Below are 25,198 nucleotides of genomic sequence, written 5' to 3' on the forward strand. Positions count from 1 at the left end.
TCCAAAATCGATCAAAAAAGTCATCGTATAGTATTTTGTCCAAAATCAGTCAAAAAAGTCATTATATAGTATGTCGTCCAAAATTTGACAAAAAATCATAGTTTAGTATGTCATCCAAAATTTGACAAAAAGGTTATAGTCAAAAATTTGAATATCACCAAATAACTTAACTACTTTAACTACAACTTAACTTTAACTACACAAAAAAAGGTGTGAAGTGACCATTGGCCCCCGAACATATTCACATTAAAAGTTTGGACACCCCCAGTCTAAAAGCTTCATCTTTCAATCCACCCAAAATCGTCAGCAAGAAGCATGGCATGACGCATACTTGAAATTTTGCCGCAGAATTTTCTAGTCTTAAACATGAAAATGTATATAAATTTAAGAATATTTGTCTTATTTCTAATAGAGCTGTTGTGGTGTGTAAAGTCAATAATCAACCTACTCACCTCAGCTTCAGATATGACTTTATTTAATTTGCATTAAGGTGAGAGAGGCAGGAAATCTTGTCATCTAAAACGCTGCAGTTTGTTAACATTTTTGCATGTTTTTTTAAATTATTTTCCGCACTAATTGACTTCACTGAAGGCAGAAGTGGAAGAGTCATGTATATAAACAGCTTTCAGGAGCAATTTGAATCTACCATAACAGAATGAATGTCTCAGGCATCAAACATACCAGGGTACAGTATATGACGGTGCTGCAGATCCAAACAGACAAGTTCCTGCATGGCTGATAAAGCTCTTTGACACAGCTCTTTTCTCAAGTTCATCATGGGATACCGGGTTCCCTTTTTTTTCTGTCATTACTCTCTCCTAATGTACCTGACTTCAGTACCAGGAGTGCAGAAAGTGTCAGGTATTGTCTTCCATTCTTTCTCACTTTCTCGTTCTTACAGTAACCAGACACTGCCTTGTATTGTCCCATTGTTGCCTTAATTACTGGTCGACTTGGGTTCAAAGTGATCAGCTTACAACGTTTTCTTTTCCCTGGCTATGGGAAGGCTGCCTGGGATTGGGTGCATCAGAGGCCATGGCTTTTACACAGGGACCCAGAGGAATCGTGATAAGTCTGCTATTGAGAAAAACACATTAAGCGTCACTGAGGGCTTAGGAAAGTGAGAGGTCCAACCAACAACTTCATACAAGAATTGTAATAGTTTGTAATTTTGAATGTGTGTGTTTTGAATTTAATCAAAATGTTATTAAACGTTTTATAAATAATATAATATATTAAATATAATAAATAATAATAAATTAAAAAATGTATTCAACATTTTACCAACATTTGTGATTGTGTTTGAATGAAAAAACTATTATTTTTGTGCCACAGCAAATATCAGATACCAGATTATTGAGCCTCTGCATTTCAACCCACTTATCACCAGTAGAGGGAGTGAGAGAACCATTTACTATACAATTACTATCCTCATGTACTGGAATGTGTGTGGTTCTGATATGAGATTAATCACAATCATCTGTAACCATCAGCTCTGTGTTGTCCTTGATTTTTCTGTGCTGAATCATCAGTGGGATTACAATATTATTAAATAGACTCTGCATTTGGTTTACGCTGTAGGATGTGGTTTTAGCAGAAGCACATGAGATTCCAAAGGTAACCTGATCTGGGATTTTGGAAGCCTCATAGCATCACAGTTTTCAGGAAATCCTCCCTGTGCTGAATGTATTTCCATAGGAACGTGTTTGAAAGCACTTGAAAACATTTTAGGGGAGTTTGTCTTTGGAATTGCAGTCGTCTTGCCAGAGAAACAAGCCCATAAAACAAGAGTGTGATGCAAGAAACACCATTCATGTTTTAATACATCATAGCTAAAAACATGCCAAGTGTTCCATGCAGCTTTTTACACGTTCCACCGTGTTTGTTGTTTTTTTTTTTCATGGTGTTCCAGTAGTGAAGCTGGACTCCTGCTGTTCCCACTAAAATGTGCAGGTTGCATGCTTGACCTCATCCTGGGGGAGGTTGGTGAATGGGTTACACATGGCACTCCAAATCCACCCTCTGTGTGCGTGTGCATCTCCCAACAGTCTGGGAGTCATTTCACATATCTGATAAGTATTTAGCTTCACAGAGAAAGAAAATGAGGGGGTGCAGATGTCCCACCATCATGGAAACACTGAAGACTGAATCTTTTAAGACCAAACAGATTGTTACGAAATCAGCGTTGCACTTTTTGATTCTCACACAAAAAGCACATAAGTTTCAAATGTGTAAACAGGATAAGCTTGTTTACGTATCTGTGTCATACGTCCCTCTCGGCAACTCAATTAATCACTATGATTATGTTCGTTGATTGAATAAATGGAATGGAACGAAATAAAAGAACGAGCACCGCACAGACTTAAGAAACATGCATACAGTGTTTATTTCGCAACCAGGACACATTAAATAAAACTACAAAGATACTTCACTTATACAAAAGATAGAGTATATCCCATTCACATACAAAATAACAATAATTTATCGTATAAATTAAAAATTTCACTATTTTGTTATTTACAATTTCATGAAAACAATGTTAACGGGGCCTCCTGATCATTTTCACACAAGGCTTGTGGTGAATGTTCTCATGTCGTCAACCACCAATGTTTCCACCACTCAGAAGAATTCTCTGATTGACTGGAGGACAGGGGTGAAAATGGGACTTACAAACATACCCTTGTTAAGAGTTAAACGGCCGGATTTTGATGTGGCTTGTGTTAGACTTTCAATGTACAATTATCTCATTAATGCCTCATCATTGTCACATCTACACTTCTCGCTCCGTCTGCTCTGACCATTACAGACCCTGAGGCGCGTGCTCTCGTCTTGCAATAATTACCACGAGTTCCAGATGAACAGGCGAGCCGAGCAAAGCAGGGTTGCTTTTTATTTTTTTAACAAACAAAAAGGTCTCCTCATGAGTTTTCACTCAGATATAATCCGATAAATGTGACTATGCTGCTATATAATGTGTAAAAACTGACCTTTTTGTCTCAAGTGCTCAACTGTGTTAGTACGGTCTCTAAATGTAAGTGCATTGCTTTATGGCCAGTTTTTAAGTTTCTCCTGGTGGTTAATTCATAATCTTTGGGGTGACCATCTGCAGAAGCCCACACTAACATCCAGTCCCACAGTAGGAAAAGGCTAGTTACTATGCCAGTGGCATACTAGTGGACTTTGACCCTTCACGCAGTTTAAATGTCACAGCAATGCACAGAAAACGGAGAATCTATCAAGAGCTCGTGCATAGTGCCGTGAGTGCTTTTGGTTTTGTTTCTGTTTCTTTTGGCCTGAAATCAAGGTGACTGGTCACAATTTCACAGAGTGCAGCACCATGTGATTTTTAGGCCACTTACTGCTGTTTAAAGAGAGAAGAAAATGCATTCTTCTTTTGAGCGATTGAGTACAAAAAGTACTTTGAAAGGTCTCTCGAATCCTTAGACACAAAATGAAAGAGTGGGGATATAAATATCATCTTTCCCACACTGAATTACACAATGTACAACACTATTCACCCCCCGTCATCAAAAGAAAACTTAATGTGAACAATATGTTCAGTAAGTGTCCAACACTACACATAAGAGCATAGACAGAAATTAGAGACAAACGTTTTCTTTTTTTGTTACAATATTATGAAGATGTCCGATCCAAAAAGCTATGTGTTCAGTTTGGAAACAAAACAAAACAACAAATGATCGATCAACAAAAATGTAAAACATCCAGTTTGGAGAGGTGTTTGGTTGAGTGCACTATGGTTAAAAAGACTATTTCAATCACTGTACAAGATATGGCATTTTTTTTCTTCTTATTTACATTTAAGAGGTGGAAATCCCTTTTTGGAATGAAATTCTTTACATCCACACAGAATTTTTTATTTTTTTTCAAAAGTGCAGAGATTTGTGTAAGACCCCACTCGCTTCATGAAAGAAACAGATGTGAGGAATCTGAGATGTGGAAGAGGGGGATTCAAAAGGCACTTGAACACCATCAAACCGGAAAGGATTCCCACCCACAAACTAGAAGGGGAAAAAAGCCCTCAGATCTTCCCATATCTCCCTAAATGGCAGTTAGTCTACAGACTGCCACCCCCCCCTCCCCAACTTCATCTCTCCACCCAGTTCCACATGAGCACTGAGCAAGTGTGTGGGTGAGCGCACTCTCTTTCTCTCTCTGATCTTTTTATTTTACACCAAGTGATTCAACTCCAAAGTGCTGCGATATCTAATTTCTGTGAGACATTTCATATCCTGTTTCCCTCTCTCCTCAGAGAGCACGTTTTTTTTTTTTTCTATGTAAAGCACAACAAAAAGAAACACCAGCACTTTGCATATAAAAGTCAAATAATTACACAAATAACTCTTTGTATGGAAGGGTTGAGGCAGTTAAAAGAGCTGTAAAGAGCTGTTACAGGGTTACAGCATACAGTATGTGTGTATGTGTTTCTTCATACTGTCCTGACGATGATCTGGGAGCCACAGTGACAGTGAAGCGTGTCCATAACTGAACAGTGAAGCGAGCCATTCTTCGGCACCTGCCTGTGTTGTGACATCACTGGTGGGCCTGCAGTCCGGACGTGTGCTGGTTGTTAGAGACATCGGTGGGTGACTGAAATGGAACCTTGCCGAGCAGAAGGAACCTTCTGCATGTCTAAAGCGTCCTTGTATTTTTGTTAGAGCAACAGATTTTCATCCATCCCATCCCATCCCTGTTCTCCTCTCCCACACCGTGGCCACTGACAGCCCCTCTTTCCTTTGGTGCTGAGCATGCTGGGAGAGCCAAGCCACGTTTGGTACATGGGCCATTCAGTGGCAATCACTCAGTCATTGTCTTTAGCCACTCCGCTATTGGCTTGTTAGTGTAGCGCCTCCCGTAGTTTCATTGTCTGAGGACATAACACCTAGTGGCCCTTGTACAGATTAGTTGTGGGTGGAGGTGGCGTCTGGTTAATGGTTGAGCGCAGCAGTAATGCTAGTTGCCCACCAGGGGGCTGAGGTCGCCGTGGTGGTTCTTTAGCTTCTTCTTGAAGAGGGAGATGGTAGAGGGTCGGTACAGGATGATCCAGGGCTCAGACGATGCTGTGCTCTGGCTGCAGCTGTCTGAACCACTGACTGTCGGGATGTTGGGGGACCTGTGAAAGAAAGGAAAGAGAAGAGGTAGAGAGAAAAGAGGAAGAGAGAGCATTATCAATACATACATGTGACACCTGACTTATTGTAGACACCACCTAAAAAAATGTCAGACAGCCATAAAGGGACGTAGGAGATGTGTTTAAAGGCTGTATTTTGCATTAATTGCAATTTTTTAAAGAGCATAGTTGGGTGTGAGTGAGATTGGGAGGGCCTTTATTCACAGAGAACCAAGAGGATTGCCTCTTTGTGCAGTGCTGGAAAAGTTTCTCATAGATTTACTTACAGAACCCTTTTTTCCTTTTTTTTATTTTTACACATAATTTAAATAAATTTGTCACTCACGACAACATTAAAAGATTCAAAGTCGTTTTTCTTTTTTTAAGCAATCAAAAACAGAGAGAAGGCCAGCGGTAAATCACAAACTTGGCTTTGGAACAAACTAAAACTTCTCCATTTCAACATTAAAGAGTGGAAGCTATTACAATTGCATAAGAGGGTAGAGGAGGACAGACGAAGCCACAGAGTGGAAACGGCGAGTTGTGGCCACCAGTTGGCAGTGCAAGCTGGATTATTAGACGGGCTCCAGTTATTCATTAATGAGCTGAAAGTAACACGTAGATGTAATAACTTGCACAGGACTGTGTCCAAACAAAAAGTTCCGGCATTGGAAGAATTTGTAAAATGTTGGAATCACATTGAGGTTCTACACTGAATCTGAATGTCATCCTGTCCTTTCATCTTTTCCCCAATAGGACGTGCATGAAAATGTAATACTGAAGACAAGTGCTTTGACATTTGATGCTTGGCTGATCATGCAAACCCGCAGACATTCTCATACTCACTTGACTGTGATATGCAGCAGCAGCTTCGCTACCATGGCTATGACAGTGAGTATCAGGAGGGCGGCCAGCGCGTAGATGGTCCACACTGCAGCGAGGGAGAACCACAGCAACAAGACATCAGATATTGTGTCACGTAGTGAAAACAAAACGAGGCAGACTGAAAGGATTAGCAAGCAAAGAACTATTCAAGCACCGCTGGCACACCTGTTAGCAGTGTTCAGCCAGCACATTGTCAAGAGACAGTGATGCATCATCAGTGCACATCTGTTCCCCTCTGGTTGAGAAATACACCAGATAGCCCTCTGAGACAGGGTTTGGAAACAATAATGTTTGAAGAACAGAATACGTCAGTCCATCCCAAGAGGCTTTGACAGGAGGCCTGATTGGGATCAGCAGGGAGACCCTGACAGAGGGGGAGAAAACTAAGTGACACATAGAATTACTTCTATGTCTGATCACAGGAGGTCACTGTGAGCTTCCAGAAACATCTTAACAGACCAAGATGTTTCACGAGCATTCACGGAAAGAAGGTCAGCTAAATGGGCGCGTCAGTGAAGAAACCTTCCAGACAGAGGGAAAGACGAGTGCAGTGGATGCAGTGTATCGTGAGTGTTAACATACTAGCTCTGTGGCCGGTGGTCTCGCCGCGTCCAGCCCACTGACCTGGCATGTTGTGCTCCGGTTTACCGGGGCTGGACGTGATCACGTAGAGGATCTGGGAGCGTCCATTCGAGGTACTGTTGGATCTCTCAGTGATGCCACCAGCCAACTGTGGCCCCGTCGTGCTGGGGATGTTCTCTCCTTCATCCTCACCGTCTCCTTCAGCCTCCATTGTTCTGGTGTCTTGGCTTCTCAGTGCTACAACAAGAATGCAAACAGGGAGATTAATGTTGTTTACATTAGATTAGATTAGAATCTACTGAACTACTGGAAACCAATCTGATGATTTCGTCGTGGCAGAAATAGACCTTTAATGCCGATCAGGACCCAAAAATCCCTTTGTCATGCGCTGCAGTTTCTGGTAAAGTCATATTGAGTCTCTCAAAATCCCTCTCAAACGCACACACATATGCTAAAATGACATTTTAACCTGATAGATGATACTACGCTTGGGCAACCAGCAGGTATTTCTAATTCAATGGAAAAAACATGTTCTCATGCCAAAGGGGGATTTTATAGTATAGTAATACGGTTTTAAAGTTTGGGTGGGGCAATAATTGATATAATTATAGACACTTTAAGTAACAGCATCTATAGTGTGTCATTAAACGTCATTATATTCTAATGACATTGAAAACAAGGTGTTAAACTTTCTTGTCACGCAATAAATAATAATGTCAGCGTTCATTTCCATGACACACCTGTGCTTTGACCAAACATCTGCACAGCACAACACTGTTTTCATTAGTTTGATAACATAATATTATTTTAACTTATATTCTCAAAACCTATATTGGAAAAAAATATATGAAATTAAAATACTTAATTTGTCAGTAACAGGTAACAGCCATGTAAACAGCTGACACTGATTCAAAACCTACTGAACACATTTCCTGGATATTTTGTGAAGGGATGCAGCATGAGTTCATGACTCAAGGATAAACCCACAAAATCCTGGGTCATATTTGTAGAACTGGACATTTCCAGGAAATGTTTTCATGCTCTGGCAGAGTTATGCACTCTCGAAGAGCCTTTTCTTACTCAAACCCAGACCTAAAAATACTACTATTCCAGTTCTCTCCAACATATCCGATCACCTGTGACTATTTGTACTTCTCATAGATTTTCATGGAGAGGAGCGCTGCGCAGTGGATCAGAGGAAAAGCTGAGTGATCACTGAACACGCCTGTAATCATTCCTGTGGGTAAACACGCCTGTTGCATGAAACACACAGTAATAGGATAGGTTGTGTTGATCATGCTGTTCAAAGTATATACACGAGTGACTATTTAAGACCAGCTGCATTGTTAAGACACGGACTGACTGTGCTGTAAACCTGCGGTGTTGAGAGCTCTTCTATGCCCCAGACATGATTCACTTCCATTTGCAATAATTTCTCTTTCAACCTGCTTGCACCAGATGGGCAGTTTGCTTCATAAAACCACATTTCCAGAGATTGTGGACTATTGCAACTCATTTATGTTTTTTTTTTCCCAGAGGAAAGTGATACCCTAAAAAAAAGCTTCTGCTGACTTTCATTTATTTCCACTAAACATAGATGGGATTTATTTAAAAATCACCATGATTTTGAAAGTAGACTTTTCTCCATCCAGGATGCTTCTCGTGAGAATCCAATCTATATATCCTCACATAACTCAACCTGACAGTGGTGTTCCCAGAACTTATCACATGCTCCCCATTCGCAAACAAAATACCACGCTTCAAAGTCAGAGAAACGTCAAAGAAACACACCATCCGTCTGCCACTGAGGAGATATAAGATTCATCAGTTCTAAATGTTGGATTGGGCCAGAAAAAAAAGAAGAACCAAGACATGAGCAGAATGTTTGTGCCTGCCCAGTGGTCAGAGGATTTGGACCCTTTAATATTGCGCTTACTGTAGGACCACCAGGCGAGGGACATATAATTACAAAGGGAGGTAGAGAGGGAGCAGATTGTATTATATCTGAGTTGTGCTGCCTGCATGTCTGCAGAAATTAATCTATTAAATCACATTCAGTTCATTCTGAACATTCACAGAGACACGCATCACGAGAGACGACAATATAACAAAAAAGGACAGCTTTCCCTTTCCAAGATTAGTCTAGAGCGAGATGAAATAATTCACTGTGAGGTTTCTAAATTTGCAAAACAGTTTCCTCGGCTGTGCGTGTGCTCTGAAGTCAAATCGCAATATCAAAAAGCACGACACATCGTATCACAGTGTTTTGTATGTAGGTGGCATAAAAAAAAAAGTGCAATTCACCAAGGAAGACACTTCAGAGAAGCAAAGCAGCCTGCTATAAGTTGATAAGAGGCCGCGCTCCTAACAACATTCAAAACATAATTTAAATATGCAGAATCACCCGCGGTGGTCAGACATTGACTAACAAATGAAAAGAGAAAAGGGCTTGCCAATGGCATGACAACTGCCTCACAGAGTAAACATGCATTGTTCCACTAAACCAGGCCTGTAATGCAAATCTATCCTATAGAGCTGGCAGCCCAGCCCACACCTGAGCATGCAAATGTGGCTGTTGCTGAGGATTTGAGGAGATTATGTAGTTCAGAGAAGGCACCGGTGGTGAAAAGTGATGAAGTGAATTATAGACTTTTATATTTTTAACAAAGTTCCTCTTTGATAGTTGATGAATTCTTACCCTGGTAGAGCAGAGCGAATCCCTGGGCTTGGTTAGTGCGGTCCGAGTAGAAGTAGAGTATGGCGGAGTCACCAGTGACGTTCACCGGCTCTCGTGGCTGGCTGCGCCAGTCAAAGCGCGCCACCACCTTGTTGGTGTAGCCATCGAGTAGCTCCACCATGTCTGTCTGATCGGAAATGTCGAAGAAGGTGAAGTTGAAGAGGAGAGCAGAGGCTCCAGGGACCTGGATAGTCCAGTAGCAAACACGGCCAGCTGAGTACTTATCAGGGAAATCAGGGGAGTAGATCACTCCTGATGGAGAGGTGTAATTCCCACCGCAGGCTCCTACTCGGGCTGGAAGAAGGAGGAGAAAAACTTTTTTTTATTGATGTTTTCTCCAAAAATGTGTTCTTGCCTAAAAAAAGGGGAAATTTTATTTTCTATGACTTCTTTAAACCTTAGGACTAAAAGTATGAAACAATTCTTCATAAATATTGCTAAAAACACACAGTTCTACTTATTTAACTTCTTTCAAAACCTTATGAAGAATATCTCAATGAGAAAAGTTTAACTTACATATATAATGTAAAGGATTGTAAACCATAAACTTTAATGTGCAGTAGTGTGTAATCCTGTAGGTGTAACTGCAGTTGAAGATGGGGAAAGGGGGAGTGTTTATGTCTTCTGTCAACGAGGAGCCTGATTCAGTTAAATGACTCTGAGAGTTGTTAATAATATGCAACATCAAGTACTACAACAAATACAGACAGTTCGGAAATCTGCTCTTGAAATTTGTTCTCAGTTCATTTGACTTTATTTGAAATGAAAGCCCTGGAAAAGATAGTGGAATCAGACACAGACAACACTCACTATCAAAGATGATGACCCAGCCGTCTCCGCCACAGGGCTGTGTGTGGTCACCGAAACAAACATGGTTACACTCCTTGCTGGGTGACTCGCCGTGGTCATGCAGGTCCACTTCATTGCCGCAGAAACAGGCGTATCCTGACTCCATACCAGCGAGCTGCAAAAAAAACCAAAAGGAGTTATGCAAATCATCTCATTTGCAATTGAAAAAAACCAAACCTGAATAAATCTTTTTATGATACTATTTATTTTATACGGCCGAACATGTTTTGTGGAGGAAACATGATCATTTTGGCTGTTTTGCTCTTGTCGATTATAACATGTCCAATCTTTCTCACAAGATTACACGATGCTTTAATCCGAGTCGGGAATAACCACAACCACTGCGCAGTTTAGAGGTCTGATTTCAAACACACAGCGACACAGAGAATGTAATGAAGAGAACTCAGCACAATAAGAACTTTTCCTTCTTTCCAATCAAAACTGTTGTTGTTGAATCTCTGACTCAGCATTCCCAACGAACTCTTCGCGTCAACGCAGAAATGCGACACGTCAAAAAACCTTCACACATCTTGACCTCGCCACCACTGGCTGCTTGTTCTCAAAAGAACTTTTGTCCTTCATTCAAATGGACACCATTGTCCAATTGTCAGGCCCGAAATGAATTCACACAACTGTAGGTACTGCATCATTTCCCCGTCTTCGCCTCATGGACCAGGAATTCATGCAGCCTCTGCTCCCGCCACGACGTGTCAAGCTACATCCTTGTTTCATTATTCTATCTGATGAATAAACGTTTGAGGACACCAGTGTGAATACAGGCGACGAATCGCTGCCTCACTCATCAGGCATGCTCTTTGTCAAAAAGTCACATGGGATTCGTACTTCCAAGCACAAGACATTTCATGGACAGTGACAGTTCAAGGATAGGCAGGCGGTGCCAATCTGCCACCGCATCCCGTACCATCTGCTGAAGGATGGGGGGGAGGCAGAAGCTGTCAGTACCTGTCAATGCAGACGAAGCTGAACCGGATCTGCTGAGACCAAGAATGAACACCTGGCACTGTTTTCAGTTTGGGAAAATGGCGTGCCAGATACAGAGATAGAGAGAAACACGGATTGAAAGGGAGGGGGGGGGGCGAAAAGGCTCATAATCGTTCATTTCCGGTTGTCAGCCTTGATTGCTGCAATTATTTATCATCTGCTGGTTGGTTTGCAACATTTGAAACAAAGACTTATGATGGCTGTATGAAGAGGGTATAGACCGCACTCGGATAATTGTCAGTAAAGTGCTCATGAATACAGATTATTTACATAAAAGCTTGCCAAAGCTTATTTATAAAATGAGAGGGGACACATGAACAACTGAGGACACAAGCGAAATTTAATTTTAGTGAGAATGAAATGATGTTTTTAACTAGTCTGACCGTATACATGTTTTTGATGTCAAAGAGAGAGAAGCTGAATGACTCAATGCTCTATTCATGCTGCTGTAACATGAAATAAAAATGGACCGATTACAAAAAGCCTCATGTGATAATCAGGCAGTGAATACAAATAATTAACACATCCGTGCTGATTAGTGCAAAAACAAAAAAGTGAAAATACGACTGGCCATATCCTCAATCCTAATAACATCCTCAAACCACCTATAATGTGTTTTTTGTGACTGGATGTGGGGACGCATTCAGGATAGATTAGTATCAGACCTGACCTGACCTGACCTGTGCAATCTGAATTTGATTGGCTCATTCAAAACGGATGTTAATACCAGGTGTGGAGAAACTTTCAACATTCACAACACTTAATCCAATCAGGAGCCACATCTCTGCCGACAGCAGCATCAACACAGATTCCTTTTGTTTGAAATCTTACCTTGTATCTCTGCTTGCGACAGAAGCTGATACAGTTCTGAATGGTGAGCTTGGTGGAGGTCTCACTGGTGCCCGACAGGGTGGGTGGGTTACCGCTGTCTTTGAAGCAGCCTAAGTTCCCAGGCACTGCAGAGAGAAAACAAGAATAATCAAATACACCACTCTCATCACAGGCTGTCGATTAGAATTTCCGGTACAAATATAATGGCCTTTTTTGTCTCTTTTCTTTTTTTCAATTGGATTGGTAAACGCAGCCTTCCAGGCACAGTCCCAATTATTGTTGTGGTTTGAACACAGTATTACTTATGTCATGGGTTCCTCTGAGTTGTACTCTTGAGTTGTTTATGCCTCACAGACCTAAGGCCAAAGACCCCTGTCCCCTAAGGTGACACACTCCACAAATATTCAGTTCTGTGTTGGTGTGTATTTCCAGTCGGCAAGCAACAATGTGGCCACTGAAAAGAAAAGGGAGGAAGATAAGGCTGGTAGAGAACAGGAGGGTAAAGAAAGACAAGATGCTTGAGAGACAAAGCTGGAATCTAGAAAATGTACCCAGTCAGATATGAGAGCAACTAATTCAAATGTGTGTGGTATAAGAGATTGTATTCTTTAAAGTCAGATAGTGGGAGAAATACAACATGTTACGTGGCACCTTGCAAGAGAGAAATAGACAAATAGCACCACCAGGAAATCCAACACTTTGGGTCTTGATCAAGATTCAGTTTTCATACTGCTACAACTACAAAGTTGCATCATGGTGGAAACAGGCTAAGCCAGGTGTTCCAGACATCCCTATCCCCAGCAACACTTTTCACCTCCCCAGGCCAGATGCGATGCCTAATTCCTCAACCAATTTCTGGGTCTACAAAATCTTCTGGGAGGTGCCAAGGAGCCATTCAGATCAGACACCCAAACTCAAATGATTTGTTTCTACAAGTTTTAGGAGTTCCTTCTGGGGGTCCAAACTCTTTCGGAAGAGATATACATATAAAGAAATAAGCTGTCTCAAATTATTTTATTTCATTTTCTTTTCATACACAGCAGTGGATTCAAAAACACTGCCACATCTTTGAATTCGAAATAATAGCTTGGGAAGTGGCAACAAAGCCTCAGGCAGTCGAATCATAGTTATCATTTGTTATTCCTTACGATTCCGACCTTCAGTCTCCAGTCTTACTCTTGTTTCATTTCCATATTCTGGGGGTGATACGAATTTGACAAACCAAAGAAAATGTATGATTCGAAAGTCATTTCCACTGCATGCACCGGGAACAACGGAACAAATTTCAAAGAGACAGAAAAGACATGTACAAATGATTGGTCGGCGCTGCTTTGAAAGGAGGCAACAATTAAACGCATACGATATTCTAAAATGTTCTTGCACTTCCACAAGCATCAACTATTTGTGTATTTGATGATACATTAAATGAAGTACAAATCATACAGAGCACACTGTGTGATAGTGTATAAGTATAGTATAGTATAATTCAAAGCTCTTTAAATAAATAATGGAAGCTTGTGACGTTCTTTCTTTCTGTCTTTCTTTGTGACTCTTTTCTGATGGTTTGTATCAAGTCTACATATATTTGTCTACATACAAAGAGGAAAGCAGCAATTAAGTGTTTGACACGTCGCTCTGATAAAAGCAGGACACTTATATATTGTGCTATTTCCACGGGTGGGATCTCACATGGAAACAACAACAATATCTTGCTTTTTGGGTGCTACAAATAGACACTGTGGAGCCATTTGTCCCTTGACCAACATCGTGCCTTAGAACTGAACACCTCTGAGTTGTGGGATCCTTTTTCTCTCACACATTTGAATGCAGTCTGCTCAAAGTCAGCATGTTCTGCTTGTCAACAACTGGAACCAACGTTGTTAGAACTAAGGAACTGAAAAACACTTTTTTTACAAGTTTGTCCTGATTCAAGTTTGACTTTATATTGGTTATGCTGAAGAAGAAAGATGTACGGATGAGTATGCAACTCAATTTGAATATCATCATAGTTGAGAAGCATCATGAAAAAACGACCTTCATGAACTAGAGTAACCTTGATAACTTCCACATGTGCAGGTGCCAGCTGTGGCCAATGTTAACTGGACTGCGATGAAATCTCCTCATCTTGCTCAACAGATGCTACAAATTCATTCTGTTTATGTAAAAAAAAGAAAGAAAACGTATGACATGTTTTAGATTCCACACAAGTTGTTGCACAGAAGAAAGTCCACCACAGACGGGGGAGGAAAAAAAAGGTGAAGTGGGGGAAATTAAGAGAATCAGACCAGCAGAGAGGGGGGCAGTAAAAATAATGTGTTTGTCAGATGACTCAACGCTTGACGACAAAGTCAGACAAACTCCCTCAGAATGGCATTACATTTTTTATGCAGTATCAAACCTGAGCGTCATGTGTTGTCTGAATAATTTAAGAGGAACATGATGCACACCTACAGATTTACTAACTGGATTACATGACAGGTTTAAGGCAGACATCACATTCATAGGAATGTTCCAGGCGCTTCATATTTTCAGGGTAACATCATTTTCTTCTTCTTTTTTTTATAGTATAGAGTAATCCCAGTAAGATGGTAAAAGGGGGACATATATAAACACTTGTTTTGGAACCAGCAAACTGAACAAGGCAAGCAGGTACCACTTCAATGGAGCTTTTGATAATTGGAAGAGAAAATCCCACTGCAGGGCCATCAGCCAGATTACAGGCAGCAGTGCTCTTTTTTTCACTCTGCTTTGACAAGAAGATTGCAGACTACAGTCAATTTATCTGTCTTTGTCCCCTTTTGGTCCCAGAGGCTGTGAGGCACTATAGCTTCACGAGATCGTTTGAGATTTGTATGGAAGAGAAGACATAGAAGGTGTCACCTTCCCTGCATGCATAGAATTGATTAAAAATAAGTCAATGCAAAAATGTCCTGGCATGGAAACCCCTGAGCGAAGCGTTGTCCCTTAAAAAACATCTGCTTTGCAGGTGCAACAAGTGCAAATGTCTACATGTACAATTAAAGAAAAAAAAGCATGCACACAAACACGTTCAAAACACTTCAAAGCAACTGTTGGAATTTACACTTTACAAGCCAGAGGGGAGAAATGGAGGAAACACAAGGTGCATAAATTCTCTAGTCAGCCCAAACCAGACCTCTGAAAACCTCAGGAGATCAGAGCCGTTGGGAGGGGACTCCCACAAAGGTTTCAAAAAAAAGAATACAAAAAAAAAGAAAAGACAGAAAAAAGCTAAACAAGCTCAACCGCAGCCAGACTCATCACAACCTGGCAGCTCGGGAAAGAGCAGTTACTTGGCCTTCCCAGTGCAATGCGGTGTGATGCAGACAGGCGGCGGCAAGCAGAACAACAAACTGCCATGGGTGTCTGTCTAGCAAGGGAACAGGAGACACTTCTGTCGGTGCAGCAGACACAACAATGACGCCAACCCAAATCACATCAGCGAGGAAGAGCGAGGAACAATACACGGGAATATAACAAACAACATCAAACATTTCCAGCAGGCTTTGGCAAGTACACTTAGCAGGGAGAGCATGTGAGGTTGATGAGCTGGGGGAGTGAGGGGGGTGCAAACGTGTGATTAAGGAAACATAATTATAGATATAAATTCCTGTGACATCTGGAAGCAAAGGAGTAAAAGAAATCGAGAGAAAAACACGGGCAGATACACGGGGAGTGGGATGGAGTTAAAGAAGTGTTGTTGTTATTTTTAATAAGACTCTGGGTGTCTCGCTTTTGCTTTGCTTGCATCCGCCCACCAATAATATGTGAGATAATTTCACTTAAAAGATGAGGTAAGGCAAAGAGAGAAAGAGAATATGAATCCTTAAGGAGTACTGAACCTTCAAAAAGTCCCTGCTTTATAATCACAGTTAAAACACTAGAGGGGTTTAGAGAATGTGTCTCTCACTGTTTGAGAAGCTATGATGGCAATAAAAACACAGGAGCCTGTAATAAAACTTTAATAAAACAAAAATTGATCTAATAAAACATAAAAATTAGAGCACTGAGATATATTTCTGATTCATGGCCACTGCACAATGCACACCATATTCCTTTTATTTAACCTTTTCAGTAAAAACTTCTTGTCTCGCGATATTGTTCTGTTGACAGTTGCTTGTGTGTTGTCACAAAGAGAAAATGCCAAAGGTTATGTCCGTTATGTATGTGGGAATATGAAAGGCCAGTTCAAATGGGGATGAAGGACAGAGCCCACAGATCACACTCAACTGCGTAGGTGATGGTGTGGGGCCGGTGTAATGAATGACTACAGTCACAGAGACATTTATGCCTCCTCTCATTCAAATGACATCATACTATTTAACATTTCAGCTGTATTCACTCACTTGTCTTTATACTTGCCACGCGATGTACTGTACATCTGCCCCGTCATCATGGGACACGTTACAGCAGCCTATGAAGCTGTGCAGCTTGAAGTCATTTGCGGATTTTTTTTTCTTTTTTTTTTCTTTTAAACATTTTTTGGGGGGCACTGAAATCATGTTTGGCAACTTTGACCATTTTTAGTATTTCAATCTGCTGCCACTTAGCACTTGAATGCTGTCTATAATACGTTATATTGTATATGTTTAAATAAAAACAAGTCTTCATGAAGAATGAAACCCCTTGTTAAATAAAGGTAAACTTTAATGCATATCGACTAGTAAAGAAAACAGCTGATCAACAATAAGAATATCCATTCTGGATGTTCATGAATTAGTGGTGCTACTTAAGAGGTCAGTTAGAGAGAGTGATTCCCATGTCTCGAGACTTTCACTTTCTTTCATTTACCTTGATGTTGGCCTAAACCTCAGAGATACGAATCTCAGAAAATAAGAAGTTGTGGACATATGTTGCCATGGTACATGAGGAGAAAAACATGTAGATGCTTATGCACCCACAGTCACTGTCAGGTGACAAAGCGTGTGATTTGTTTGTCCATCGTCTACTGTTTTATCCGTCCCTCGACAGGTTGTTCAAAATCAAATTGATGTAAATGACATCAGGGATTCATTTAATATCGCATGCTTTTGCGGGTCACACAGCAGAGTAGTGGCTAGGACTGTTGCCTCACACCAAGATGATCACCAGTTCGACACCCCATTTCTCCCGAGGGCCTTCCTGTGTGGAGCTTGCATGTTCTCCCCGTATGTGTGTGGGTTTTCTCCGGGTACTCTAGTTTCCTCCCACAGTCCAAAAGCATGCAGAGGTTAAATGGACACTAATGTGACCACTGGTTTATGTTTGATTGGTGAGGAACTGGCGATCTGTCCGGGGTGTACCCCGCCATTCGCCCCATGTTAGTTGGGATTGCCGCATGTGAAGGATAAAACAGTAGACAATGAACAAATGAATCACATGCTTCGTCATCTGACAGTGACTGTGGGGGCATAAGCGTCTAAATGTTTTTCTCCTCATGTGCCATGGCAACATATTTCCAGGAGCTCCCTTTTTCCACTGCTTATTTTCTGACACTGAGATTCGTATCTCTGAGATTTAGGCCAACATCAAGGCAAACGAAAGAAAGTCTCGAGACATGGGAATCACTGATACATGTGTCTGATAACAGCATCACCACTGGCAAAACATTAACTGACCTCTTAAGTAGCGCCACTAATTCCTGATCATCCACTTACCCTGTACAGCAACCAAAAAGGAAATCATTAAAGCTTATGTTCAAGTCAAAGGAGGAGAAGCGGGATTTCTAAAGCACATTCCTCAGGAGCTAAAAGGCTGAATTCAAGTCATTTAAAACACAGGTATGTTAAATCCCTCCCACTGACTAACCCATGAATGTACCGCCAGCTGAATGCGATGCACACCCTCACAAACATGCACCTCCTGGAACAGGCTCTACCTTCCCAGCAACGAAGCACGGAAGCAACAATAATTAATTATTTTTCCTCCGTGCCTTTAAAACTCACCCTCTCTTCCTCTCTGTGTCTTCGCCCCATGCATTAACCCTTTAGTATGACAGGATATTAAATGCATTAAAAAAAATACAGCTGCTGCATTCCAACAAGCCTGCGATCCGTCCTGCGGACTGCACCACAGCTGGTGAGAAACAAAGAAAACATGTCCCAAACTCCCCGTGGACACAGTGATTGTTTTGTGGAAGTGGGACTTGCTATCATGTGTTTCTATTGAGTTTATGCTTTGTTTTTTTTTATAGAGATCATAAATTCTCTAGCCTGTAAATGGGAACGGTTTACAGTTAGACAATAAGGGATTTATTACTGGACAGAATGAGAGAAGTCCTTGTACGTAACAGAGTGACTTTGCTTGTGGGATGTTCAAAACACACTGCTGGCCTGGGAGTGTAGTCTTGTTTGGTATAGGCTGTGTTACAACAAGACTGAGATGGACGAGATCAATGCCCCCACCCGGGGCCTTGGGAGGGTGACTAACCATCTAATTAGAAGGAAGAAGGGAGAGTCAGAGCTTTAAATGAATAATTAGTGTCTACTCAAAGAAGTGGCTGAACAATGGAAGGAAGAGATGAAAAATGGCCATCGGAACGCATCTCCCCGCCTCCCCTGACAAACCAAAAAGTCTGTGTCCCGAGGAGACACAGGGGACCTGATATTGTGGCAGCTGGGAGATGAAAAGATGAGCAGACACTTTCAGTCCACCTCAGGCGGTGGATAACCACGGTGTTGCACTTTATCATCATTTCACCTTGTGCTGTGGCAAGATGTCCTTGATATCTGGATATCAATAACAGGGTCTTTTACCCCATAAAGATGTCTGTATCCCATATATAACAAATAAAAATGGAACTAGTGGTTTACAGTGTTCCCATGTCAGTTTGACCAGAGACTTTCTGTGGTATCTGTGTGTTTTCCCTGTGTGTGTGGGTTTTTTGTTTTGCTGTTTAGGTGAATTTGACTCTAAAATGATGGCGGCTGTGAATGAGTGTGTGAATGTTTGTTTGTCTCTGTATGTTGTCCCTGTGGTGGACGAGGACAGACAAGTACAACACTTCTTGCCTTATGTCGGATTGGCTCCATGTAGAATTGACAGATGATTTTCAAATTGTCCTTATGAAATGGATAATATACATTCTGTTATATGAGACAAACACTTTGCATGCAAATTGCAAAGTAAAAAAACGCAATACAGCCAAGACCAAAACCAAGACCTGGCATAGTCTTGATTCTTGTCTCCTACAAGTCTCGTTCTTACACTCAAGTTGTGATCTTGACTTCAAAACCAGTTCCTACAGCATAATGGGACAATAAATGTCCACATGACAAAAAAGGATGTATGGTTTCAAACATTGTTTGAAACAAGAAGAAGCCGTAATGGCCCCTTGGAGCTGCTTTAGTCATTTATAGCTCCACTATATGAAAGTAAAGAGCATCATAAACAGCATTCTGATTATTTTCATTCAGTCCTGGAGCAAAATGTTTTATTTTGAGGCTGGAGAAAATAAAAAAAGACATGGTTATTAAACAACAGGGCTTAGGGGGACTATTAATATCCTGTTTAGATTTTGTGGCAAATTTCTTAGATAATTACACACTGCATCTTCTGGATACAACTGACATTTTGGTTTGAGGGTAGAACAAGACAACTCCATTAAGAGTCATTGAATAGGAGATGAAAAAGAAGTAGTGTTATAGTTTATCCTGTGGGGAATACAGATGTGCTCCGTAAATCTCATGGCCAGCAAATTTAGATGTCTTTCTTTCTTTTTTAGGAAATATAGGCTGTATATGACACCCCTTCAGATGCTCTTCAAAACTGTGAATCATCTTTGCACCAATATCCCCAAAGGCTTGGAGCTCTGATTCTTAAAAACTTTTTCTGTGGACAAACTTCAGATCTGAAAATTCGAAAAAGTGACACTATTCTGAAGAGCTAATTATGACTTAGTTAAAAGCTGTTAGTTAAGTTAACTGTTTTGTCAAATACTGGATTAATTGTCTTCATATTTGGTGCAAATATTCACACCATGTGACAATATACACCACAGGAACTTGGATTATTCCACCTGTTGGTGTAGCTCCATCCATCCATTTTCTACTGCGTTATCCACCAAATGTGGGTCGCGGGGGGAGCTGTGCCAATCTCACCCGACATAGGGCGATAGGCGGGGGATAGAAAGTCCATCACAGGGCCACATAGAGACAAACAACCAAGTGATCAATTTACATAATCAATTTGCATGTTATTGGACTGTGGAAGGAAGCCGGAGAGCCCAGAGAAAACCCACACACACGAGGAGAACATGCAAACTTCCAACCGGGTATTGAACCCCAGTCTTCTTGCTGCAAAGGCAAGAGTGTTGGTGTAACTCAATTAGTGCTAATATTTGCATTCTTTAATGCTAAAAATGACAGCAACAAGCAAGGTTCTTAGTATTATTGTTGGCAAATGAGCATGTTATTGTAACCTCTATGTTTGTTTTAACAAATATAGCTAAAAAACATTAGCAACAGACATGGCAAATTCATGCCAATTTGGGTCTTCAATGTACATTAATGACACTAAAATAACTGTAAATAGTATATTGACTGTGGTCGGCTCGTATACTAATGGATGTGAGCCGTCATTCCTGAGCCCTGAGTTGGTTGACCTGCTATTCATCCCCCCTTTCTCCAAGACAACCATGATACAATGGCCATCTACTTGCTCTCATTAGCAAACATTCAACACAACCAGCTCGCCTCGTAATCAATACCTTTAATTCCCTAATGGCCCTGGCTGATTCCACCCTGGCCATGATGAGAGAGGGAAGGAGCCAGAGAGATGGAGGCTGGGAAATTAAATCTACCTGATGTCGCCCTGGCTTGCTTTTGTTTGAGTCTCTTCACTCTAGTTTCTGTCTGAGAGTGTCCTCACGCCACTGCAGTCAGGTATTTCACCTGAGGGCAACTGTGGGTGGAGCTAAAAGAAGGTCAGAGGCCAGAGTAAGATAACAATAAGTGTGCTCAAGGCTCCTCCACCCTCTCCGTCAGGTAAGGACACATCTAATATTTGGCATATTAAAAAAAATGCCGGAAAAACAGATGGGACTGCCTCAAACTTAAGACAAATCAGACCCAACAGGCTCCTGGTAAAACATTTGTTTTATACTACAATGTGTAATAAATCCACATACTATCTCCAGATTTACGGTCTGTGTTAAAAGTGTGGTACCAAGCTGTCTTCAAACTTTTCCTTCTGTTTCTCTTGTTTATAAATACTTCTCAAGTCGGATGTCAGCAGGAAGTTATGGTCATGCCATTGGAAAGATATAAATTTGAGCAGATACTTCATCACACATTTTTATGGTAATTCTAAACAAATATTCTCCTAAAAAGGGAGGTTGGAATATGTCTGCGAGGAGGATTCACTTGGTTTGTCGAAAATAATTCAGGAGGGTTTTCAGGGAATATTTTATCCAGTTTTTTTTTACCATTCTTTTTAAAAAATATAAAGAATAAACAAAAGTTGGTCATCAGAAAAACACTTAAAGAAGACAGGAATGGCACAAATCACAGTAATATCCTCTTTTGAACATGTACATTATGAAATTGTTTTTACACTGCCAAAACTACAGGAATAAACATAAACACACACACACACACAAACATGCACCTTTTTTCCACTCAGTGATGCCTGAACCTGCCTCAGTATGCGGGTTGGTTGTGGTGAAAGCTGGTACAAGACCACCTAGGGGAAATCTTCTCCTTCTGACAGAGAGCGAGATAAATACTGCAATAACAGAACCTGAAAGCATCACTAGGTTGCGTAGGTTCAAGCAACCACAACAGCCACGAGTCAGGGCTGAGGTGCTTGAGTCTGGGTTCAGTTTCCACACCACATGTCCGACATGTTCGACTTGTCTCGACATCTTGCTTATTTTGACACGCAACGGTTTGTACTACCGTAATAATTTTACGATGTTTTATTTTACAGTTTGAAGTGGTTTCATTGTCATGTTTCCACCTTAATGTGTGATCATCGACGTGCTTTTAACTGTTTCCTCTCAGCTTCACCTCAGTAAAGCACTTTCAGAACATGAATCATCGCAGCTCAACTCCATCCCAAAAGGTAAACAAGGATGAACCCATAATAAAAGAGGTAATTGTTTTCATGTTGTGATGTGCCCTGTTTGAAAAGGACATCATTCATAATCATCTGTAACGTCATTTAAAACTCATTTTGAACTTATGATCATCCACAAAATACCTGTTTTACTGATGTGGCCAATCATCAATGTACTGTAGAGATATGGTCGTATTAATTCAGACGTCATTACTGCATATTTCCTTCACATGCAGCAATAAAAGCTTGGACCAAGCACATCAGTCTTTCAGGTGTGGCTGCCCAGCCTGCCAGATTGTTGTGGTTCCCTTGGTATTGACAGATCATGGTGACAGACAAAGTTAATTAAGAAATGCCTCAATTGTTTCATTGAGAAGGTTTGAATAGACAAATGAGTCATAAACACACCTTCAGGTCTAGAACAAAAACCTCAAAGCGTCACAGTCACTTACGGGAATTCTTGCCTAGGGTAATAATGAGCCTCATTCCAGGTAATCAAATACTGTCAGCAATTATAATATGTGACATAAATAGATTTTTTTTTGAAAACGTATGACAAAAGAGGAGGATGTTTTCTGAAGACGTGAAGGTGTGGGAACACTCATTAGTTTATATGCTGATGATATCATTTTGGACTCACAAAATTAAGAGGAATCTGTCCTGATACTGCTTGAGTTAATCACCTTTTTTTGGTAAGCTATTTAAAATAGTTCTCAGAATACTTTAGGACTGTAAGCATAGTTTCTTTCTAAACACAAACAGAACATAGTAAGCTTTCTATGATTGGTTGTATTAATTAATCTTAAGTAGTTTCCCTTCCCAGGTTTCTTTAAATTCTCCCATATGTTCTCAGCCCAGCCTTCTTTAAAGAACTGGATTCTAGAATCTTGTCTTACATTTGGAATTCTAAGAGCCATGGAATCTCTAAGGTTCACCGGCAAAAGCCCAAACCTGACTAGTGTCTGACCACCTGTGTTCAGACACTACTACTGACCAGCTAATGCTAAATGGGGTCTTCAGGTAATTTGGCCCCTGGTGCCCCCTTGTGGCTGCACATGAAAGCAAATTCTGTTGTCATTTCTTCTCTGCCATCTGAGTTAGGATTCTGAATCAAACTTGGAGGGTTCTGAGTTTACCAGAGACCTCAATTAGTTTAAATAATTCCTTTCTTCCTCCATGGTCACGCCGAAAAGACGGAAAGACTTAGTTTCAATTCAAGAGTTTTACATAACAGGATAATTTGCCTCTTCTGACCCACTAAGAGAAATATTTTCACCACCTCACTCACATTTTTTTTCATTATCTGCAAGCAACGCACTATGTCGGATGTAAGATTCAAAATGTTTCATCTCTTTCTGGGAAACAAGTTTTCTTTTTGACGTCATAAATAGCCCTACTGAGGCAGGCATCTTAGGTTTGTAAGTTTGTTTGATGGTGGTAATAATGTCACCACAGTGAGCCGCCTTACAGAGGTAGGAAGGAAGAGCTGGGTATAGGACTGCCTGTCGCTGAATGGGACAAGGCCTCATCTATGAGCCACACCTATCACTGCAAAATATACTCCTCTCTTGCACCAACATGTGACAGATGTAAAGTCTTGGAGGACACCCTGGTCTTGCCCTTCACTGACTGGATTTAAGTTATCCAGTATAAATATTTGACTATAAAAGGCCCCTCCCTATGGAACCTGGTCTTTGGTTGCTCGCCGGCGTCCATGCGCCTCCCTGCAGCCACGCAACAATCTCTGATGCTGGAAATAACTGTGGTCAAAAGATTTATTCTGAGGGAGTGGGAGTCACCTTCTCCCCCCTTCCTTTCAGAGGTGGAAGGCAGACATGACATTGCTCATACAGATGGAAAAATTCTCATCTACTTGGGAGCCATTTCTTGCCTACTTGAACAGGGCCAGAGGGCCTGTCATGGACCGTGGACCTAATGGACAGGACCTTTGGTCCCCCTCCTTATGTGTGTACATGTTCTGTTGAATTCTGTTCTGTTAAAAACAAAAGTAAAATGTTGCTTTTGGTATAAAACTATTTTAATATTTTTAAAATTACATCTGTATTTTTCCATAATGGTATGTCTGTTAAGTTGGACACTGAGATAAAGAATTGAAATTCCGTTTTGAATTCTTATCAAGTATATGACAGTAAAGAATTCTGAAATCTTAAATCAATCAACAACTTTGAAAAAGATGATCGTACATTTAAAGCTATAAATAATGAATGGAAAAAGATTAATCAACGGAATTTCTCAGACGTTCTCAAATTTTGATTTTTTTAAGTGGGTATTCAGTGCACTTTGTTTTTATATAGTATATAGTAAAATACAAAATAAAATCAAATAACAGGTGGAAATCTTACAGATGCAACCAGTCTCTTCAAAGACGAAAGCACAGTGGCACAACAAGTTTTTCTTGCTTTTATGCTGTTGAGAGACGAGCTCCCAACAAGCAGATCAAAGTGTACTTTATCTTGGCAAACGCTCTGAGGCTTCAGTCTGACAGTTTCACCCTGTCAGTTGAATTTAGCCGGGGCACATCATTGAGCAAATGCTTGGCAACTTATAGGAGCTACAACAAAACAAAATGTCCTCTCAGTGCGGGACACGCTGAGAGGAAACTATGAAAAAAATGTGAAGCTTTTGACAAAAACCCATCCCATGGCCAATTATTTTGGCCATGGGCTGACTGCAGATGTCACAATATCAAAATAATACACGCACAAAAATGAAGCTGGAATAAACAAAGATGTGACTTAAACTTGTCATTATGATGTTAATATTCAGAGAGTGATGCTGTTAGAGAAATTACTTTTATTGATCCCCTTTATGTTAATTTCTAGTCCACAATGTGGTTTTCATTGAAAGACTAATTTTAATTTTACAGTAAGTAAGAACTGTGTATTCTGTACAAAAAACACTGACCAAAATAGGTACATACCATACACAATGAACCGTTTTTAAATAAAAGTCCTTTGCCATCACATTCAACAAATGTGTGTGTATTGTTTCGAAACTGGCCTCACCACAAAAATTGGGTTTCAAAAACATCCAGGAATTCTCTTCTGGAAATTCCTTCAGCGGCTCCACAAGAACATTCCTCACACCTCAGTAGAAGTAGAGAACACCTC

General features: G+C 40.7%; 1 protein-coding gene across 2 annotated transcripts in view; it reads right to left on the reverse strand.

Moving 5' to 3' along the window:
- Positions 1–2,362: 2,362 nt before the first annotated feature.
- The window catches only part of kremen1 (kringle containing transmembrane protein 1), a 55,951-nt gene continuing 33,115 nt past the window's right edge, over positions 2,363–25,198 (reverse strand). Inside the window, exons 4-9 of one of the 2 annotated variants that reach the window (XM_058636999.1) lie at positions 12,015–12,139; positions 10,143–10,296; positions 9,294–9,626; positions 6,596–6,832; positions 5,975–6,059; positions 2,363–5,131 (exon numbers count right to left, since the gene is read on the reverse strand). In XM_058636999.1, coding sequence (XP_058492982.1) covers positions 4,972–5,131; positions 5,975–6,059; positions 6,596–6,832; positions 9,294–9,626; positions 10,143–10,296; positions 12,015–12,139 — 1,094 coding nt within the window. In that variant the 3' untranslated portion in view covers positions 2,363–4,971. The remainder of the gene's footprint in view (positions 5,132–5,974; positions 6,060–6,595; positions 6,833–9,293; positions 9,627–10,142; positions 10,297–12,014; positions 12,140–25,198) is intronic. The other variant, XM_058637000.1, reaches the window with a different exon arrangement.

The sequence above is a fragment of the Solea solea genome, chromosome 8 (genome assembly GCF_958295425.1).
Source record: "Solea solea chromosome 8, fSolSol10.1, whole genome shotgun sequence".
In the NCBI taxonomy this organism is placed as follows: Eukaryota; Metazoa; Chordata; class Actinopteri; order Pleuronectiformes; family Soleidae; genus Solea; species Solea solea.